The sequence below is a fragment of the Hetaerina americana genome, unplaced genomic scaffold (genome assembly GCF_022747635.1).
Source record: "Hetaerina americana unplaced genomic scaffold, ioHetAmer1.1.p SCAF_4, whole genome shotgun sequence".
Classification (NCBI taxonomy): domain Eukaryota; kingdom Metazoa; phylum Arthropoda; class Insecta; order Odonata; family Calopterygidae; genus Hetaerina; species Hetaerina americana.
In genome coordinates this window covers 36,959,345-36,981,405 of record NW_027286985.1, presented here as the reverse complement: position 1 = coordinate 36,981,405, position 22,061 = coordinate 36,959,345, and the positions used below count along the sequence as shown (strand labels likewise).

Below are 22,061 nucleotides of genomic sequence, written 5' to 3'. Positions count from 1 at the left end.
GTGGTCAGAGTGGGAAGGACATAATAAGTAGAATTATGTCACGCAAAGAACCTTTAATAAGGTGGGCATTGGTGGCAAGGACATTGAGCCAAGATATTAGAAATATATCAGTGAAAACTTTCATAGGAAGCATAGTTGCTCAGTATGAAAACTCAGTCATTGAGGAAAGATAAAAGGCATAGATTGTAGGTTTTTGAATTGCTGGTTGGGAGGATGGATAATGTGAAATGGAGTAAAAGAAAATAAATAAGTACTACTATTCATGGTGGTGGAGGGGAGAGGACTTTTGGAAGAAATCCAAAGGAGGCAGGAAAACTAAATACACATCACATTGATTTATGATGGAATGTTGAAAACTGTGATATAGAGGAGAACGTTAAGCAACTGAGGAAGGGAAGGAAAACGATGGGCAAGTTGACAAAATGATGGGTGGTAGATAGCATATGGAATTGAAGAAAGGCATAATTTAGTTAAGGGTGCCAGATTGTGTCGTGTTAGGTGAGGCTTGGAAGTGCAGCAATAGTTAGTCTGTTTCCATCCAAAATTTTCCTGAAATATTAGACTACCATGATAGTAATAATTGGAAATGATCTCAGTTCAATAGGAACCATAAATCGTTTTCCTAAAACCTTCCCTTATTCTGATCTTTTGGCATGTTTTATTGTCATGTTGCAATGGAAAAATGAAGGCATGGATAAAAGCTACAAAACATTGCCATTGTGGCCTTGCAGTGACTAAAAACTCAGTTGCAAGTTCTTTAAAATGACAATATACTGAATGCACTAACAAAATGGTATATTTCCGGACACTTATGAATACCTCAATCCTTTCATTAAAAGTACGTTTTCACATACATAATCCCTGGAAAAGCTCTCATGTGTTTAGTGCTCAATTAATAAATTAATCTTTTGATATTCGATGGTACTAAATTATTAACATTTCTCTCAATATTTACTTACCTCAAGATAACATTCCCTTCATGGAGTGTATATTGAATTTCAAGAGAGAACAGAGAGAGCTATGGGTAGTGGTATCAGGATTCATAAGGAGGGAGCCTTGGTACCTACATTTTTAAAAAGCATTAGTATCCTCTTTGTGCATAACTACCCTACGTAATTAAAACCAGTATTTGTTTTCAAATGTGTGGAAATGAGTTGATATGATTCTAATGCAAAACAGTAATTCTTGTAGTTTTCGGAAAGAGTCGGTAAGAAATGTTAACTATTCACTGTTGTAGTTGGAAAGAGGAATGGGAGAAAAATAGAGTCAGTGAGATTTAAATGTGTACTGGTGTAGTTGGTGTATCACCAACTTTTGTTGGTAACTATAAATCATAATAGGATATGCATCAGTTTGAAAATTTTTGGTCCAGTTGTCATGAAGTGGGTATGCCATTCATCTGGAGATGCTTTTTAAATAGAAAACTATGCATGAAGAATAATTATATGCTGGATTATTTATAACCAAGACTTATTTATAAATAATAGTATTTTTATTGCTCACTGATAATAAAAATAATGTAGATATATCAGAAATGCCAAGGAGAAAGGAAGGAGCAAAATAGATATACATTTATATAGACATACATATATTTGGTTTGCATCAAAGTATGTAATAAAACACAATATGCTACAACTGTTTTTCATTAAAAAATTCAGTCAATGAGTACGACAATAGAAGTCAATTTAAATTAGTTTTTGAGTTTCGATTTGAAACTACATAATTTATCACATATTTTCTATGAGTCTGATGATGTGTCATATATTCTGACTCCCATTACCATTGGGTTTTTATATGAAATTGACCCATGATAACATGCATGTATGTGGTTATGATTTCTTGGTGAATATGAATGAATCACATAATAGATGTGAAAGAGGGAAGTTATTTTTTATGAAGACAGACAAGGCAAATATATACATAGATGGAATGGTAAGGGCATTTAATTTTTTGAATAAGGACCTGCATGATGCCCCATGAGGAGCATCAAACCAAGTATGTACTTCATTACTTTTTTAATTAGGAAAAATGTGGACAAATTGCACACAAATGATCCCCAGAATACTATTTCACATGATGCTCAGGAGAAAAAACATAGAATAATACGCACATGAGTTTCAATACCTCTAGAGGCTCTGCAATATGCATAATAGTGTATCAAATCACAGTGTAAGGTTTAGAACACAAATTATTAACATTAACACTCCAAATACTGGAATTTTAAACATGCAGCCCTAAAACTTAGTTTTGTAAATACTTCATATTAGGCTAATGATAAAGCATTTAAATGTTCCTATGCTAATGAAAAATCATTTGAATATTGTGAGATATTTCGCCTTAGCATGGAACATCTAAATCCTCAAGGACCAATTGCAATACTTCTGCAAACTAATAATAGTTGGTTTTCTAATCAGCAGTCTACCATTGCATTTACAAAAAAATGCTATCCATATGGAGAAAAGGGTTGATGTATTATTTTATTGCCATTTTTAGAGCCAAAAACTTGTGGAAAGCCAGAGCAGCCTCCAAACTCAACAATTCTAGCATCTCGTGATTTTGAAGTTGGGTCAACTGTTGACTATACATGTGATCCAGGACACATTCTAATTGGACCTGCATCACGTACATGCCTGCCTACAGGTTTCTACAATGAGTTCCCCCCTGTCTGTAAACGTGAGTAACCACATATCTAATTAATTTGAGCTAACTAGTTAATTGATGAATCTACTAATATTTTCACTGCCATAAATAACTAGCCAGCATTTAATTCTGTCTATGTAAGTAAAAAAGAGAACAGTATTTTTCAACTTGGTTCATGTTTGTTTAATGCACTCGTGAGACCAAGAATTTTTACTATCAATGTTTCCATTATATTTTGGAAAAATATTGCTAAACATTTTTTTCCATGTTGTAATTAAATCAAAAATTTCTTAAGTCATCCTACTTCATGTTGAAAATTGCTTAGAAATATATTAAGTCAGTCATGAGCAGTATGCTAGATTTCATTGTGAAAGTATACTTAGGTTTTCACAGTAAATATTTCATACTGGGTGCATTATGCATTTGGTTGCACGTTATCAATCACTTTTAAAATTTGTGTACATCAAATGGATTCAAATGCTATTGCATTCAGTACTTTATTGACGTAAGAATCAAAACCAGATGTGCATCAAATCCTCAATTTCTAGTCTTGAATTCGATTTTTGAAATTTGGTTTTTTAACTGTCATTATAAATAAATCTGGGATATATGTGTAAAGAAAGCCTTTATGTGCCAGGATAATCTTAGAGCTAGACCAGGCTTTCCATCATATGTGCAATTTTACACCAACACAGGCATAAAACCATAAATACAGTAATCAACCCGAAGGCCGGTTTGCTGGGTGATGGTAGAGTACCCCCAGTACTAAGCCCAACAGCATGTGAAATTCACACATCAGAGTAGGGGAGCCAGTTCCTTTCCCTTTGCCAGTTCATGTTTCCCAGTAAGATCTGGTACCTGTGAAATCATATTGCTTGGGTGGAGCTGCAGGTGCCCAGAGCCTTGGCCGAGAATCGAACCCGGGACCCTGCGGTCAACAGTCCAATGCTCTACCCCCTGGACTATCGCGACTATATAGATATATATATATATATATATATATATATATATATATATATATATATATATATATATATAACACTATTAATAATAATTCTCAGAGATTTATTTCACTGATTTGTTTTCATTTCAGTTTATTTCAAAAATTAAATTTTTATATTGTGCGATTGGTCTAACATTTTAATTGCTGTTGATACAGGTATTGAATGCGGTTATCCTGCTGATATACCCAATGGAAAGTATACATTGATTAATGGTACTGTTGGATACCTCAGCACAGTTGTATATACATGTCTGGAAGGGTATAAGTTAGTAGGGAGGTCTCAGCTAATATGTGACGTTGATGAGAGATGGAATGGGCCTCCACCCAGGTGCCAACGTAAGTAAACAATGGACATTATTTGTTTGCATGAGAATGTACTCGTACTTCATTATTTTTGTGCCCCTATTCCCAATAGACTGCATCCTATCCATGTACCATTGAGGCATTTGACTTGAGCATGCTCATGATTGTGAACACATTTCTTACAGCAAGTCGATGTGGCAACCCACCATCCATAATAAATGGAACATTCACGCTGTCCAGAAACACAACAATTTTTGGCACAATTGTTACATACTCATGTAAATATAGAAATCACAAATTGGTTGGACCACGGCAACTTGTTTGCCTAAAAACGGGCCAGTATGACAAGCAGCCCCCTACATGCCAAGGTAAACACATAATTATTGAACTCAGACACATAAAATGAAAGTTAAGTATGAAAGAATTTTCCTCCTAGACACTAATATACAGCAAGCAACTTTCATTAGAACTCTTTTCAAATTCTAAAACAGTTGTGTACTATTTCTCAAATTAATCGAAAGGCACAATTTTCTCCTTTCCCTAAATTTCATAGATACCTACCAAGTTAAAAACATTAATATAGAGTCTGAGTGGATATGATTTTAGACAGATGAAAGTTACATTTTTTATTCTAATTTTAAAGTACATTATTTGTTGTTTATGTTTACAATTTTCAAATCTTGAGTATGAATCTATTTTTTTTAAATCAAATTAGCATGAAAGCATTTTTCATTCACCACATTGCACACCTTGAGTGTTTTACCTTTGTACCTCTCACCTTACTAAGTCTCTTGATTAATAAGTAAATTTCTTCTGGTAAAATGTGTGTCTTTGTTTTTTACTCAGTTCAAGCTATTGCATGAATAGTTTGCGATTGCAAGAATACATACTTAAGAACTCAATACTAATAAGCACCTTTCCACTTATTAGTATTGAGTCTTAATATTACTGGAATATAGCAATACCTGTGGAATACCTGTGACTGTTAATCATAATATTATTATCACACAATATGTGAATATTGTATTCTAATCAATGACATTTTCAATAGTCAATAATCAATATTACATAGGCCACTTAACTGTAGATTTTCAAATTTGTTGATCACCTTAGAAAAAAGCTCTTGTTCTTATTTATTAAATAAATAAGAAATTAGGAAGTAGAATTTGCCTGCCCATCAGAATCAATTTGCACTCTAACTTCTAGTCCTAAATGTTATGAGAGGGTGAAGCATTGGTCTGTCCATGATTTATTTTATATGAAACATTTTTCTCTACATCAGTGGATAGAGAATAAAAAATGGAATTGATTGAAATTTGCTGATTTTTCTATGATAGTGGAGAAAGTGCCATCAGTCATCATACCAGGAGTAGGAACAGGCAGACCTTCAAGACCACCCCCTGGTATACCAACTGAGGCCCATGTGCCTCGACCACCTACCAATTTGAAGCCACCAATGGCACCTGCCCGTCCAGGACCACAGAGCCCACCTTATGCCATATTGGAGGAGAAGCAGCCTACGGTCAGCACAGGGATCGAAGAGGAGGAAATTGAGGCTGAAGTGGAAGAAGAGTTGCTTCATGGAGGGCATGGAGCTGTGGACGTGGACAATGGTTTGATTCCAGGGGACAGTGAGCCCGCAGAATCCATAGGAGTTGTTACACTGTCACCAGGAGTGAGGCATCCATCATCTCGACCTCAGAGGCCCAAGGAGAATCAAATTGACCAAGATGGGGTGAATAGCATCATAAGAAGTTCACCTGCACCTGTTCCCTCAAGCCCCAGACCAGTGATAGAGGGTGGGGAGAGGAGGAGGACTGATGGTGGACCAAAGCTCAATTTAGGTTAGAGTCTCTTTAGTACACATGAAGAAGCCCTTTTTTACAGTAATTCCCTTTAGTTCATATTTGCCATTGAGAGATAAAAAAGTAAGTTAAATGAAAAATTTAATTAGGAACCCATTGATAGTCGCAATTCATTTGGAGCCCTCTTGAAACTAGAAACGAAACAATGTCTTCTGAGGAAATTCCCTACTCTATTAATAAAATTGCTAATTAATCTATAGGTTCAATGATATTTTTGATTGGGTCCAAGGAAGAGTATCAGCCTATTAACCCGTGGCCCTTAATTTTTGGTGGTGAAACAAAGATTCTCATTTGGCATGTTGTGGGATGAGAGCAATTAATAAACAGCAATTTCATACATGTTTTTATCAATATGTTTAATATTAAATATCCACAGGATTTTTCAAGGGTGTAAATCTACCAGTGAATGCAATTTTTAATGATCTATACTTGCTGTAGGGTTTTTAATGCTCCACCATGCTCATTTTCATCAACCATTCCAGTTTTGTATCAGGGGGCACTAACTGAAGATGCCCCATAGAATACGAGTTAAACTGTAGTAGTAAGAAGACAACAAACACAGTGGAATACTATGATTCTGTAGCAACAAGTAATCAAACACTGAAGAGGCCTCTACCATAAATTAATGATCTAATGAAGTTTTAACATGGTGGCATTCATTTTATATTTGATGGGGCACAAATGCACAGCTTTGCCTCTTGGTATTGACATGTTATCATGTCAATGCCATGCCATGTAAATGCATGTACTCTAGTCAATTTGTTAATACTGTACTTCTCAATTTCTCAATTATGTACATGGATTTCATATCAAAGTTGTCTTAATGAATATCCAGACTTTAATTTAAGCATAGAATTTTTTATAATATGCTGAAATGAGATATTTTTTGTCTTAAACTACGCAATATTCACAAGTATCTTTAAAGCTCCCCCATTTTTCTTGATAACTCGATGGAGTTCAATTGAAAATTATTGTGGCATATTTGTAGTTCAACAAACTTATAATTTTTAATGGAACCAGACTTGAAATTTTGCTTAAAACTGTTTCATAACTTGAAATTTTTACCATCATCATGATCATCATAGTAGTCATCCTGAAGGTTGTTGTAGATAGGTGAGGGTAGATCTCAACTACTGAGACTAAATCAACAACACTGAACCAAGCACCAAGTTATTTGAAATTCACCCTTTAAAGGTAAATGGGGATCAGTTATATTTCGTCACTATTTAGCTTAATGTGACATATTAGAAATACACAGAAAATCACACATTTCTTTAGATGGATTTGACCAATGGCATCACCCAAGATTTAAACTCGGGGACCTACACTCAATAGCCTATGGATTTACCACAGCCCTCTAAGATTTATTAAAAAAAGAGTTTAAGCACAAGGAATCATTGATGAAAAAATCTGCCTAGATAGAGAAGCTTGAGGTTAAATCATGAATTTTAAATTGTAATTTATATGCCCCTATATATCAATATAACGCCTGTTTTAATAATCATTATGGCATGGTATGACTCCAAATGTTAGCCCCATAATAGGCAAGAATTGTAAGAGAATCATAATGTATTGAACCATTTAAAAGTATATGTTATTGTAAAATCAAGTTCTTTGGGGCATTATATATGTACTCTTGTGAAATTGTCGTCTTTTATTTTAGAAATGTTTGCTTTTATGCCTGTATTGCCTTGCTTCTTGATAAGGTCCATTGCATAGAACTTAATGACCAAAAAGTGTAGCTCTTATTTTTAACAGAGAATTGTTTCAAGAAATAATCATCATAGAAAATATAATTTTCCAATTGAGTTTTGAAATAATAATAGGGTGACTTCATTATTTCAATAGGAATAATATAAAGCTAATTAAAATGCTCAATTAATGAAAATATTTTTCTCATAGGTGCAATTATTGCTTTGGGAGTATTTGGTGGATTTGTCTTCTTAGCAGCAATCATAACCACCATTGTGATCATTGTCAAAAGGTAAGAAATTTCATATGCATTCAGGTTTGTCTCAAATATAAGAATATTATGGAGTGATTCCTACTAACAATAACATGAATTCCCCAAAAAAAGATATACTTAAGTTTTACATATTTACAAATATTTTTTCATCTAACTTCAACTTTTTCTATGTGACTAAACAATGTAGCATTTCCCACTGGTTTCTTTCTAGTATCTTTGGTGAAGTACTGCGGTTCATTTTCCAAAGATTTTATGTATATACTGTGGATTTGTATGGTAGAAAATGATAATTGTAGCAGTTTTCTCCAACCCTATGTTCTTTTTAGTGCTTAAACTTGACAGCTTAAACTTCTTCACTAACCATTAAACCTCTAAAAAATCATTTTAATTAAACATTTTTAACATATGCTGCAGGGAAGGATGCGACTCATATGTAGACTCTATTTTCTACTAATTTCAATCATAATGAGGTGTAGGGGAATCGAGAAACACTATTTCATGGAAAGTCAATGAAAAATAATTTATAGGAGGCCGTAAATATTTTGAATATAATGCTTACTTTGAAGTATTGAATTTTATGGAACTAATCCAAGAGACTTAAAACATGTACATATATTGTGAAATGGCCATGAAATTCTTCTTAATGTATGTTTATGCATAGCTTAGGAAATTGGCTTAGGTGATATGTAATAATTGCACAAAGGAGACCAATGCACAAAGAACATATTGTTAGCACAATTTTCAATTTTTCTGTTTCCACTGCACTGCAAACCACTAACTAGGAAATATATTCCCCCAAATTAGTTATATAGCTATTCATAAAAAATGTATTTTAGAGGCAGACACGTGGGAACAATTCAATCAAACAGTAAGCTCTAACAAGTCACTGATGACATTAAATATTTTAATGGTAATTTTTATCTCAGGTTGTACGGACTATTCAGGATTCAAATGTCTATTGGGAAGTGAACATTGTTATGGCTGAATTGTTAAGTTCTTTGCATTCAAAGCTTCTGACATTCAAATAACCTTTGTTTTTATGTGAAAATGTAAAGCTCTCTGATATGTATCATGTTCGATAGACAATATCCATATGAGATGGAATAGAATTTCTAGATTCAGTTTTCCTCCACTTAGTATTTTGAGGCACATATTCTGTCCTCCTTGTATAGGTAATCCATTAAGATCCACAATTCAAGGGTATAGTTGTGAAATTGACTAATTGACAACTCTCAGCCTATTTTCTTCATATTCTTCTTTGTATCCCAACCTCATGGGGATTTAATGATTTTCCATTCTTGAGGAAAGCATTTATGTATTCTTATTTATTAGCATTGCCAGCAGACAATTTAGAGTGACATTTAAAGCAATTATCTATCTTTATCAGTCCTAGGTATGATAATTGCCTAACTATCAGTGAATCCAAAACAAATTAGTAAGAAAATTTGCAAATAATTGCTCAAGCCAGGGTTCTTTATATTTTTAAATGACAAAAGCCCTCATACACTTGAGTTTCAGAATAAAACCATGAATGCAAATTGCTTATTTATAAAGGAAATTAGAAAGGTGCACAAACATTAGTTTAGCATAAAGAAGTAAAGTAATCTTCAATTCTTATGGAAGAATATAATTTCACCTTGGAGAAATGATAGATGATGTCACCAGTAACTTGATGATGTCCGAAAAATGTTCCTACGTGACTGCATGGGATTGGGGTTCATAGAGTGAAGAAGCATAAGAGCTACTTTTGGATCCCCTTCTCCCCATTGCAGCACAAAGGAGTCAACACATAACCTGCCCCCCCTGGCCCCTCTACACCACAACCGCAACCATCACCGACACCTTCGAGACCAGAGTTGGTACACTTTCTTGGCCTTGCCTTTTCCCGACCAGCGTGTCGGCAGAAGGGATGATCTTTCACGCTGCTATCGAAATCGTGCAGGATATTTCTCAAATCCATCGCTCTAGTCAAATGGTAGGCATCTTCCAAGTGAGCAGGATTAAATATTTTCTCTCTTTTGTCTGTAGTTAAGATTGGTATCAAACTGAATTAAGAATATCCATGATGGAAATTTCTTGGGAGGAATTTTGATATGGTATAGCATTTATTTAGAATTTTCATACATGTCTTGATTTCTGCTGTATGGTGTAGTGACTGTGTATAAACATTTGTTTGAACACTCTATGTTTTATGTCTGATTATAATATTGTTCATGACTAACTTCTTCTTGAACTGATAAACACTTTTATCCTGTTATAAAATTTCCATTAAAAAATAATTTTGCATAAATATTTCAGCAATCTTTTTTATGTCCTTCTTTTTCTTACATGCATGTAATTGTTCATTAAATTTTATAATTTCTCTGATTGGGGCTGGTTAAATCATCTTCTACAAGCCTATCACTGTGGAACTTAAATTTCATGTTTTACCCTAATGCATAACAGGATTAAATTTCACAATAAAAGCCAACTATGATAGAATTACATTATACTGGATGATCTTACAATTAATCAATTTAAATGATAACATATTATCTAAAAAATTGACCATCATATTTAAATTTTAATCTTTATTAAATGCCATTTGCTCGATAATTTTTAACCTACCAATATATTGGTGAATGGAACAGTAAAGGTTTCAGTGTGTGTGTGTGTCTAAGGAAATTTGATAGTTATACTTGATAATATATAACTTTAAAAATAAGCTTATAAATATTTGTAGAAATTAGCTCAATGGAAGGAGAAGGCGTATAGAAAGAAAATGTAATCATAGTACAAAGTTTTGCCTTTGCATAGAGTACATGTCACTACTTTCCCTTTCCTGTACTTATTATTAAACAAAGTTATCATTTTCTACACTATGTCAGAAAGAAAAGAAATTAAATATACGTCTCAATAGGTTTTTCTTCATTTAACATCTTTTTCATCGACATCCCCTTTCTCTTGCAATAAGTACATATGTATCTATGCACAGGTGAATTATATTAGAATGCTGGTGCCCATGGGTAAAATTGAGCTAAAATTTTATCTTGATAGTCATAAAAACATAATATTTCAGCACACTTTGACTTTACTTTTAGGATCCACCATTAGAATGTAGCCAGATACTTATTTTAGAGGATATCCACTCATTTCAACTGGATATAAAAATCATGTAAACATTTTCCAATCAAAATAGGAGATTTTTCAAATGAATTTGCTTAACTAATTGGTAAAATGATGAAATTAATATCTACTAAACTTTTAGTATGTTTTTACCCATGGTATTGATCATGCTAACCCATTTAGGGTGAATGTAGGTATTTCATAATAAGTTTAAGTGAGGAGTGTGTGATTTCTCATTATCATAGTTACACTACTTGTTGAAATTTTGATAGAGAATGTGAAAAAATGTTGTCCCAGAAAAATTGGGTTCTGTTGTACATGTAAGTTTTTGTTAATGGAATTGACTTTTTTCCTAAATTTTCCTTTTTAAAGTTAAATATCAGTCACAATAGTTCTTTAAATTAACTAATGGTGTATTATGCATAATATATTTCCACTTGTATCAAAAATTTAGTTTTAAAAGACCATGAACTGTTCTTTTCTCTGTGATTGAATAATAATATTATGAATGGTATTATGTTAGCCATTGTGGGAAATCCTATATTTTTAACATGGGTTGTTTTTGTTGAACCAATCTAACTCTAATATGAAGCATAGTTTTATATGGTTCAGAAGCTTGGCTGTTATAAGAGGAGGATTGTAAATTGGAAATCTTTTATATGTAGGTGAGGGAGAGGATGGAAAAAAGTAAGATGGCTGGAAAGGAAAACAAACAATGAAGTGCTAAGCATGTTTAGGGAATCAAGAAGGTCATTAGGAGAAATTCAAAGAAGGCAGGACAAGTGGATGTAGGAGATACAGAGAGAAAATTGAATGCTGAAGACAGTAATAGAGGGGCAAATGCTGGGAAAGTGATGATGATGGGAAGGACTGGAGATATGATTGAAAATCATTTAGATTTGTGAATGACCTAGCTTTAGTTTTTCAGGTCAGCCAAGGGAGTACATTGTAGGGTGGTGAGTGTGATAGGTATGGGATGAGAATAAATATAAATAAAACAAAGGTTTTGCAGTTTTTGAGAAAGAGAAAGGCTAATTTAAATATTGAAATGGGAGAGCACCAACTAGGGCAGGTGAAAACGTTTACCTATCTTGTAAGTGTTTTGGACCAAAATGGTCAAAGTGTTCTTCATATGGAACTTTGATTTGTAGCATGGTTTTGTGCAGTGAAAAATTGTCATTAAATTAGGAGGTTAGGCGTAGATTAGAGGCTTTTGAAATGTGGGTTTGGAGAAGGATGGAAAAGGTGAAGTGAACTGAAAGGAAAACAAATGAGGAAGTGCTAGACATAGTTGAGGAGGAGAGATGCTTATTGGGAGAAATTCAAAGGAGGCAGGAAAGATGGATTCAGGGCATTTCGATCTGCAATGGAATGTGAACACTGAATATGGAGAATGTTGGGAAAATGGTGAAGGAGAAGGATTGGGATGGGTATGTAGGATGGAATGCAGGGAGGAAAGAATTTATCAGAATTGAAGAGGGACTTACTGTAGTGCCATGATTTCTAATTTTGGATTGTTCTTTTTTTAAAGGAGAGGCAGGTAAATGTATATTTCTAAAATTATTTAGGCTGTGCTCAACAAAAAATTACCTTTATGGTAGAACAACAATAATAATAATAATACTACCATTTTTTACATATAGTTTTTTGGTTATGAATGTTCATAGATTAAAATACATTATTGAGGATTTAGCTTTTGCATTATTGCTAAGATTATTTTCTTTATAGTCCTGGGAGTTTCTCAGTTTTAGTATGTAACATATAGAGGAGGGAATAATAAATATGTTTACTTGAAATGATCCATATGAAGAAAGGGAAAGTCCAGCTGGCTACATGTATTTGAAATAGCCACTGACTACTATTAGAAAATCTCATATCTAGTATAATAAAAAGGTGCCATTATAAAATATAATATTGTAGTCATGGTAAAATACAGTGTAACACGAGGGTAAAATAAACTAAGTACAGCTGTTTTTGATGATTTCATTAAATCATTCTAATTAGATAATTACTTTTATTCCTGCTCATACTTCAAGGACTTTTTGGTAATTATTTAATTTAATTCATTGTTACCATTCTTATGTCATTTGAGTCATACAAAACAATACTTTCTTTATTGTGATTAGGTAAAGGAGGAATTTAAAAAATGCTTTCCAGATTATGTTCTTCTTCCTTATTTATAGTTGCATTAAATATACTCTCCATTACTGGTCTACAGTAACATTTTCCATTGTGTTTTTTTAGAATGCATAAACTAAAATTGCTTTGAAAAGTTTTGCTAAATGAGTTTATATTAAACTGTACTTATTTCTAATTCCATTAGCCAATAAATTTAAGTTTAGTTTTCTAATTTGTATTTTAAGCTTGAGAGAATTTCGAGTCTTTTGTGTTTTTCAATTAAGGATCCTGTAAAAGTTAGAATGGTTGCATAATACTCAAAATATCTACTGAGTTTTATTAGTAACACAAAATATATTTTATACGAGGGTCATCCGGAAAGTAGTACCCGTTCGTGAAATAAAGACACAAAAGTAAATATTAACAAACATAAAAAATTTTATTTGAAAGAGGATACTTTAAACTACTTCTCAACATAATCTCCAAGCAAATTAAGGCATTTGTCATAACGTGTGACAAGTTTCTGTATTCCTGCTGCATAGTCCTTCGCCGCCAGCTCATTGAGATACGCGAGGGACCCATCTTGCACAAATTTTTGCATAATGCAGATGGTGTTTAACAATTTCATGAACAATTGTTCGAGAAACATTGGGAAAATGCTCACAGATGTCATCAATTGTGATGCGCCGATCGTTCCTCACGAATTCGTCAACTGAGCTCACCAGTTGGTCTGTAATGACAGACGGTCTCCCCGAACGCTCATCGTCGTGTGTGTTCCCCCTCCCCATGTTGAAGTTGCGACACCACCGCCGAACAGACGACTCGTCCATTACATTGTCTCCATACACCTCCTTTAATTGGCGATGAATATCACATGGGCGAACGTTTCTTGCATTGAGGAATTTAATCACTGCCCTCACTTCACAACTGGCGGCGTTCTCAATTTTTTTAAACATTGTAAACAATCACAGAAACAACACAGGCAATGCTAGCGTCACGCAACTTGGCTCAGAGAAGGCAGACAAGCCACTGAAGCTATTTGACCTCGTCCAGCGGCTACTCGCGTCGTCAGCACTTCATGCGGCACGAACGGGTACTACTTTCCGGATGACCCTCGTAGTTACCTGGGAAGTAGAGGCTGATTACATTCCCTTTATTTGTTTCGATTTGAGTGACTTTGGTGAACTGAAAGTCTCAATATTGAAATTAAAACCAAGAGTTAATGTTCCCCAACACTGACTATGGCCACATCTATTTAGAAGAGTCTTTATTTTTTACCGTTGTGCATATGAATTTTTAATTGGTAATTGGGTCACTGATACATGTGCTAAAAATAAAAAATATGTTTATATTTGAAATAAATAGATTTATTCTTTTGAGTTTACATCATGTATAAGATTTCAGTGATATAAACTAATTGTTTTTCCATCTTTCCACCATTTGTGATCAAGTACTGAATAAACGAAGTTGGTATTTATAATTTACATAAAGTATAACAATTTATTGTGTAAAACATGGTATTTTAAATTATTTCAACTGAATATGATCTTATAGTTTCCAAACACATATGCACCAACTTATTATTGTGGGCACAAAGGTTTTAGGAGAAGATGTTATCAGCTATTTATTTGAGCATTTGATTCCACTTTGAGCCTAAGTTAGTGTTACATATTATCTAAAGAAGAATTTTGTTTTATTTGAGTACATGGTAACATGCTTTCACTTGGCACAGGAATCGTGGAACACAGCACTATCGCCATCGCGCATCTCCAGATAGCCACACCGTAGCCTCCTTTGATGAATCATCCTCTGGGTCTGAGAGCCGTCAAGGAGGTTTGGGTCGCTATTACAAACAAGCCTGGGAGAATCTACATGAGTCATCTTCACAGGCTGCAACTGCTGGTGCTAAGGGTAGACCCGTTTTAGTTGGACTGGGCCCGAATGAAAAGGGTATGCATCATCACCCTCCTCTGCGAAGGAAGGAAACTTTGGATGACCCAGGCTACAGGATGCGCCACTCAGAAGCTGAAGTAATGGAGAAGAAGAGGCATCACCACCACCACCACCATCACCATGGTGGCCAGCCACAGCAACACCGCAGGTCAGGGAGCAGTGGATCGATTGGTAATGCAGTGGACCGGGAAATTGAATGGCAAGGTCGTAATGGTGCAGCCAGGTCACAGCAGAGGAGTAGATTTTGAAATGAGTCATTGAAATAATTGGAATATTATTTTGTTTACGGACTAAAGATTTTTATATAGGAAGATGAGACCAAAACTGGATGTGTGAGAGTTTTAATAGTGTGTCAGTTACTTTATCGTTTGTAATTATTGCTGGCTGACTTATAATCGCTCTTTACATTTGTTGAACTCAGTATCATACAGAGTACTTTATTTTTGGGTTCTTTGTTGATATTGATAGTTTTATATAGTCCAGGTATCTTTTAATGATTGTGAAATCATCATTTGGAATGGCCATGTTGCTGCTGAATGCTTCAAAAATGTAATAGTGTGGGGCAAACATTAGCTATTTTTGATGGCTTTGTACAATTATTTCTCATGCTCCTTCATGAACATAAGAGTAATTCTTTAATAATTTATTGTAACCATTCTCATGTCATAAGAGCCATCAAGAGTTGTGGGTTAGTTGACTGACTAATGGGAACTTTGAAAATCGCTCATGTCTGCTTAGCATCACCAAAATGCTTTGACAGACTAATCTTTTGATGAAGCAAGTTGTACATTTCAGGAAATTTTTTGATGATTCCCTTGAGCTCACTTTATTACACTAAGTACCTATCCTTGACTAGGGCATGACTTGATAAATTTAAAGTGAGCTTGATGAGAATATCATCTTTTTTCATTGCCCAATGTTTGACCTAATTAGACTAACAGAAATAATTATGATAAATTTGTTTCGATTCCTCAATCTGATACATATCAAGAATGAGGGAATTGAAAAGGCTAGAAAAAAAAATAATAGTCAGTTGCTCAACTAATTCATGATAAACTTATTTATTGAAATGCAATTGATGCCCTTGATGTATAATATTATAGGCATTTTTCAGCAGATATTGTATTTATTGTTAAAAATGCTTTCATTTTATGAAATTTAGACCTTGCAAATGACTATGAAACTGTATAAATCAAAATATTTTTTACAATTATGTAAATGAATAAAAATTTTCAAAAATAGTCCATTGTTTGGTGGTTTTACAGTGAAATTATATGAAAATGTTCACCTTTGGAACTTCAATAATTACTTATGCTGTGGCCAAGTTATGCTTGGGGAAGAAATCTGACCGAGATTAGATATTACAAGCAAAATTTGAGGTACAATTTAATGTCCCCTTATGATCTTACATTGAATAACAGAAATAGGAGGAAACTCTATGACTTTCAATGGCATAAGGTGAAGGTAGAGAAAGATCATTGGGAAGACTTTTCTGTTGCATAATGTTTAGTGCCATTATAACCATCACCCTATTGTGTGACCACAATTAAAAAAAGGAGTAGGAAGTTATTTGAGATTTATTATTACTGCTGGATGAAGAGTATTTTATGAGTGAATATGTGAATAAACATATTCAGAAGGGGGCTTGGAGGCAATGTTTGTAGATGCCCACATGAAGGAGGTATTGGAATAAAACACAACATGTGATTTATGAAAACAATGATGAATAAAAAAATAAACTAGACAGTAAAGGATAAAAAAAAATCAATAAAAATATTAAGTTACAAATTTCTCTCAAAAATCAGACTGAGAATAATGATGACTAGAACACTACTCCCCAAACATTCTTCAGAGTGAGAACCTAAGTCTAAGGCAAATGCATCCTTGCAGAAATATTGTTGAAGAAAGAAAGTCTCTCAAATTGCTAAGATCAGATTCATGGTCATGGAAAAATACCCTCTAAAAGTTGTTGAAGCATTTTTAACTGTCAATTGAGGATCATCAAATTCAAACACTTCTCAAGCATGCATCATGACCCAGTTCCTTATATGATCAATATTGATGAACAAATGTGACATCTGAGATGCAGTTTTGAAGAGACCACCTTGTGATGTAGAAGTACAGAGTATTCTGGGGATCATGATGGAAGCCTGAGTTAATTTTCACCTGATAACTAGATCCTTTGGCTATTTTCACCCATTCATTGAATATAATTAGTTCAAAACATATTATTGTACAGCCTACCTCAACTCTCAAATGAAATTTATCCTGGCATATCCATGCCCGTCTGTATCTATTCACAGCCAGGGCCGGCGGTCACGTTGAAAGCCGGCCCTGCCAAAATATTTTTTTGGCCCATCGGGTTCTACAGTGGGATATAGGTCTCCTTACAGGAAACCCGAAAATGTAGTCCGTTTTGCTCTATCTCGCACCGTTTCCGAGCTATAGCGTCTTAAAAGTATTGAAAAATTTCCATTTTTATCAAGTCGCCATTTGACTGCCAAATGGGGTCGAACTGGGTCTACTCGGAATGAAAATTTTGCAAAACCTTTAAAACGCCATATCTCGGAAACGGTGCGAGATAGAGAAAAACGGACAAAATTTTTGGGGTTTCCTAAAGGGGGGTCAAAATTTCACTGTAGAACCCGATGGTCCAAGAAAAAAAAATTCGGCAGGGCCGGCTTTCAGTGTGGCTGCCGGCCCTGGCAGTGCACACATACAAACGGGTTCGAAGGCTGCCAGCATAGATTTCATTTAAGAGTTAAGCTAGATAGTAAAATATGTTTTGAATAAATTATATTAAATAAATTATGCTCTTTGTTGATGTCATTTTAGATACTTTTCAAATGATAATCATTAATCTTGGATAAGTGGGTGGAAATGGCCAAAGGATCTAATCATCATGTGAAAATTAACTCGGGCTTCTATCATGATCCCCAGACTACTCAGCAATTCTGTGGTGGTATCTTCAAAACTGCACTAAGAAAATTTTTCCCAGATGGCCGCCCTAGGGACCGCCGCCAGGGTGAACGTACATCGCAGCTCCAGGGGCATCTCCCCGCAAGACAGTGACTATGGTTGAGGGCAATTTGCCCCGATATCTTGTTGCAAGTTATCTTGCCATTTACGTGATAACAATAGCAAATATTATGGAAGTTTAGCATGTTTTTCACGGAAGATAGAATTTAAGCACGTAAATTATAAGATCAGGTGTGATGCAGTGGCTAGTCTATTGACTTCTCACCCTAGCAGGGGTCCGAAACCATCGGGTGGCAGAAGGGGTGTGTTATGTGGAAGAGCACTTCTATTGGAGTACGCGGTCCCTCGGATGGGACGCTAAATTGTAGACCTCTTGGCTTCATTCGTTAAGAGTAGGACACCGGGTTTCTTTGCACTCTTCCTCCATCCCATGGACGACAATCCTACCTCTACCTAATTATTCACCTATCGCTTAATTACCAACCTCCACCTATTTATGGGTCAAATCACTCAATGGCGTAAATGACTCCATCTGCCGCTGACCCCCCATAATAACTAATACTTTTATTACGTAAATTATAGTGGCCAAAAATCATTATCATCATAGACAGTTTATGATTTAGTGGTCAGTGTCTAAAGCTCCCCGGAAACTGTCATCTTGGACTTCCTCTTGCGTCAACTTTAGTTATCCCTATACATTTACTTTTCAGTCCTTCATACAAGCCTTCACTCTACCCTAGAAACCTTATTCTCTAACTTCTTCTTCCCCGCTTATGCATGCGCACTCTAATCTATCATGGGATGTGAAAATGTAGTTTAATATATAGTATATTCATACTTATGGATAATTGTACATTTCTCCATAAATGGCTGACGCCCAACACACCCCTCCATACGTCCTTGCACGGTATGTAGAGCAATATAATATACTGGGGAGAACTGGGCAGTTCAGAAAACTTCCACTGCGGATAACTGGTTCGTTTCATCGCCGTTCACGATTAGCTATCGTAGGAAGTTGTATCGTTAATACGCTAAATGTTGTTTATTATTTTATACTTCTCCAAATGGTTGTATTACTTGACGGCGATTTTTGAGCCTTTAAAATGCCACTGAGTCATGAAATTTAATTATGCTGAGGTAACTGAATACTTTCGCTTCTCTCTTCAATACTTTTCCATTCCACTTTTTTAAATAGTTTCCTTTTGGAACTATAATTATCAAGTAGATCTCCTACATCCTCGCACCAAATACGCCCTGATGTTATCATTACCACCATTTGAAAATTTAAATAACCATGAGCTACCTGTTATCATTAAACTTACTGATTTCAGTTACAACCTGTGGGCACCATTTAATCACTGGCAATGGTGGAAGCACTAGTGTGGGAACTTCCTGCTCAACCTAACTTGACCTGCCCAGCATTTAGCCGAAAGTCGCCCAGCATTGTGCGTCATCATCACCAAGAGACTCCAAGCATCACCGACCAAGTTCTCTGGAATATATCAGGATGTCCACATATACGTCATCTCGGCACACGCATATCCACTACCTGACATAAAACTTTGCTTGATGAAATTAAAAGTCAATATACGACATTTACTCGAACAATTACTCGTACATCTCTTGGAAGGACGGCTATGTAAGTGACAATGCAGGTGAGCACCAGAACATGCTCTGAAACAAGTTTACTTAAAGTATCCCGGGACGTACCTTCATATGAAACTGAGTAATTTGGTCAACCCTGGCGGCAGGTATTCAATTCCTTATCCTACCCTAAAACCACGGCCCACTTTCACGAGACGTGGTCGTTCTTCTCAATAAGATACGGTTTAAAGTGCCATGGTTGCAATGCCAATGCAGGTGAGCACCAGAACATGCTCTGAAACAAGTTTACTTAAAGTATCCCGGGACGTACCTTCATATGAAACTGAGTAATTTGGTCAACCCTGGCGGCAGGTATTCAATTCCTTATCCTACCCTAAAACCACGGCCCACTTTCACGAGACGTGGTCGTTCTTCTCAATTAGATACGGTTTAAAGTGCCATGGTTGAGGCAATTTATCACATTTCTCCCCGTGGTCAGTTACGACCGGAGTTTCGCTTACCGCTTGTTAAAAGCTGAGAATGAGTTTATCCATCATCGGCTACGCGAAGCTCGCAGAATGGAGTCGCCTGATGCCTCTTCCTGTAATAGGAAATTTCAGTCTTACTGAAGTAATTTACTCGATTATTTTTCAAGGTTCACGGCAATAATTAGAAAGTGGATGATTTGATAAATTAGAAAAGAATTACAAAAATTAAAGTTATGAGCAGTATTAATAATTAAATATTGATAGTTTAATTTATAACATGATCAGCGAATAAGGAAATAAAATGGCGAATAATAATGAACGAATAATGGCTGTGAATTTTGAGTCTCTCCTTACAGTAATATACAAATGACTTTCCACGATGGTGAAATGGGATCGACACTACTCTAAGCTCAATGCAGAACAGAGAGAAAATTTTAGGAAAGCCCAAGCAACACGATGTCGCTGGGTCTCATTTGTGGTAATTTAAGGACGTATTATGATAACAAGTATTTGAACAATTAAAAAATTCTACCAATTTTCCGTTTTAGTTTCAATGCAGCCGAAATGTCAACATAAAACAATAAAATATGATTTACTAGAGCAATTTCGTTACTGGTAATGTTAAAAATAGTCTGGGGCAGACAAAAGAGTCAATCTCACACACATATAATGACAGGCTGTAATATTGACTCAATCTCATAGATGCAAGAAATTAGCTAGTTGTAATGAGATAAATAATTATTGCCTCTTATTTTCTGCATTAATGAATCAGAGAACCTCTGATACTTCGTTTACATATGTACTTCTTTGCTCAACATTTACAGACTAAACTTACCAATTGTCTTTCATCTCTTCACAATTGTTCTAACGGCAAATGTTAACGCACACAATATATTTTGGAGAATCTTCACCGGCAATATAGGGCAGCTGCATTCTGACGGGGCACACAGGAGTCGAAAAATTGCTTAGCAGCAAAACGAAAGCCGTAAAAATACCTGTGAGCAAATCAATTAGAATGCGTTTGAGATTATATTTTCAAGTCAAAACAAAACTACAAGCTATCGATACTAATCACGCCCTGTACATCGGATTGGTTTAAAATAACTTCACATTTTTATAGAGATAGAATTGTACTTCGTTTTGATTCTCGTTTCATTCTTTGACAGGGATATTTTTGCCGTAAAAACTAATACCCTTTACCGCTGGGTTAATTTTCAAGTATCACGATCAAAGGTTTCAAGTTAAAATGAGAAAAAAGAGAGTGCTTTGGTCTCAAATATTATAATTATAAATAAAAACGTAAATTTTACCTATTTGGATCCATTTTCACGCTTGATTTTAACCATATTTTGTGCATAAAAACTCTCGTGGTTATTTAGTAATACGTAAATTATAATTTTTAAACAAGAAGAACGTGGAATAGGAAGCTTTGAATGTATCACAGCCTAAAGCAGAAAAATTGATCGACTTGCAGGATCACGCCCCAATTAACTTTTCATGCTAAAGAGAATAAATGAAAAAAATAAGGTTTGCATAATATTCGCCTTGCAACTTTTATTCAACGAATTAAATTGAGGTTTACGATTATAAAGCAAACATTAGCAAAACTGGACTTCAAATGAGGACATTCTTGGCTCTTCAACAAACGTCTAGTTGAACTGTTTCCTTAAGATTCAATCATGGTATTCTTCAGTCTACGATGTGATAAAGATCTGAATGTCACAACCGTCTTGAATAAATTATTAAAACGGCGGTCATTTTTTATTAAATGACGAAACAAAATATTAATCTTGCGAGTAACACTGAATATAAAAAGGTTAGCGCCCAAGGTGACTGCATATGCGTGCTAGACTAGAGGTAAACTTTGAGAATCATTCATCAAAATCTTATGTCTTCTATGACCAAGACCACTATCCAAGCCAAGTTTTACTGTTAAATTCGGCTTGGTCTTTACAGCCATTCCTAAGGACGTTCTTATTGTGCTAATTTAATGACGGAAATATTCTTAGTGGAATACATTACCGTCGTAAAATAACGGTGATAATATTTAAAACAAA

The 22,061-nt window shown here is 34.9% G+C and overlaps 1 protein-coding gene across 1 annotated transcript in view; it reads left to right on the top strand.

The window, feature by feature from the left end:
- The window catches only part of LOC139692161 (uncharacterized), a 129,048-nt gene extending 113,847 nt beyond the window's left edge, over nt 1–15,201 (top strand). The window contains exons 8-13 of the mRNA XM_071590224.1: nt 2,494–2,673; nt 3,800–3,979; nt 4,132–4,314; nt 5,284–5,790; nt 7,714–7,795; nt 14,733–15,201. Of these exons, the coding sequence (XP_071446325.1) occupies nt 2,494–2,673; nt 3,800–3,979; nt 4,132–4,314; nt 5,284–5,790; nt 7,714–7,795; nt 14,733–15,201 (1,601 nt within the window). The remainder of the gene's footprint in view (nt 1–2,493; nt 2,674–3,799; nt 3,980–4,131; nt 4,315–5,283; nt 5,791–7,713; nt 7,796–14,732) is intronic.
- The last annotated feature ends 6,860 nt before the right edge of the window (nt 15,202–22,061 follow it).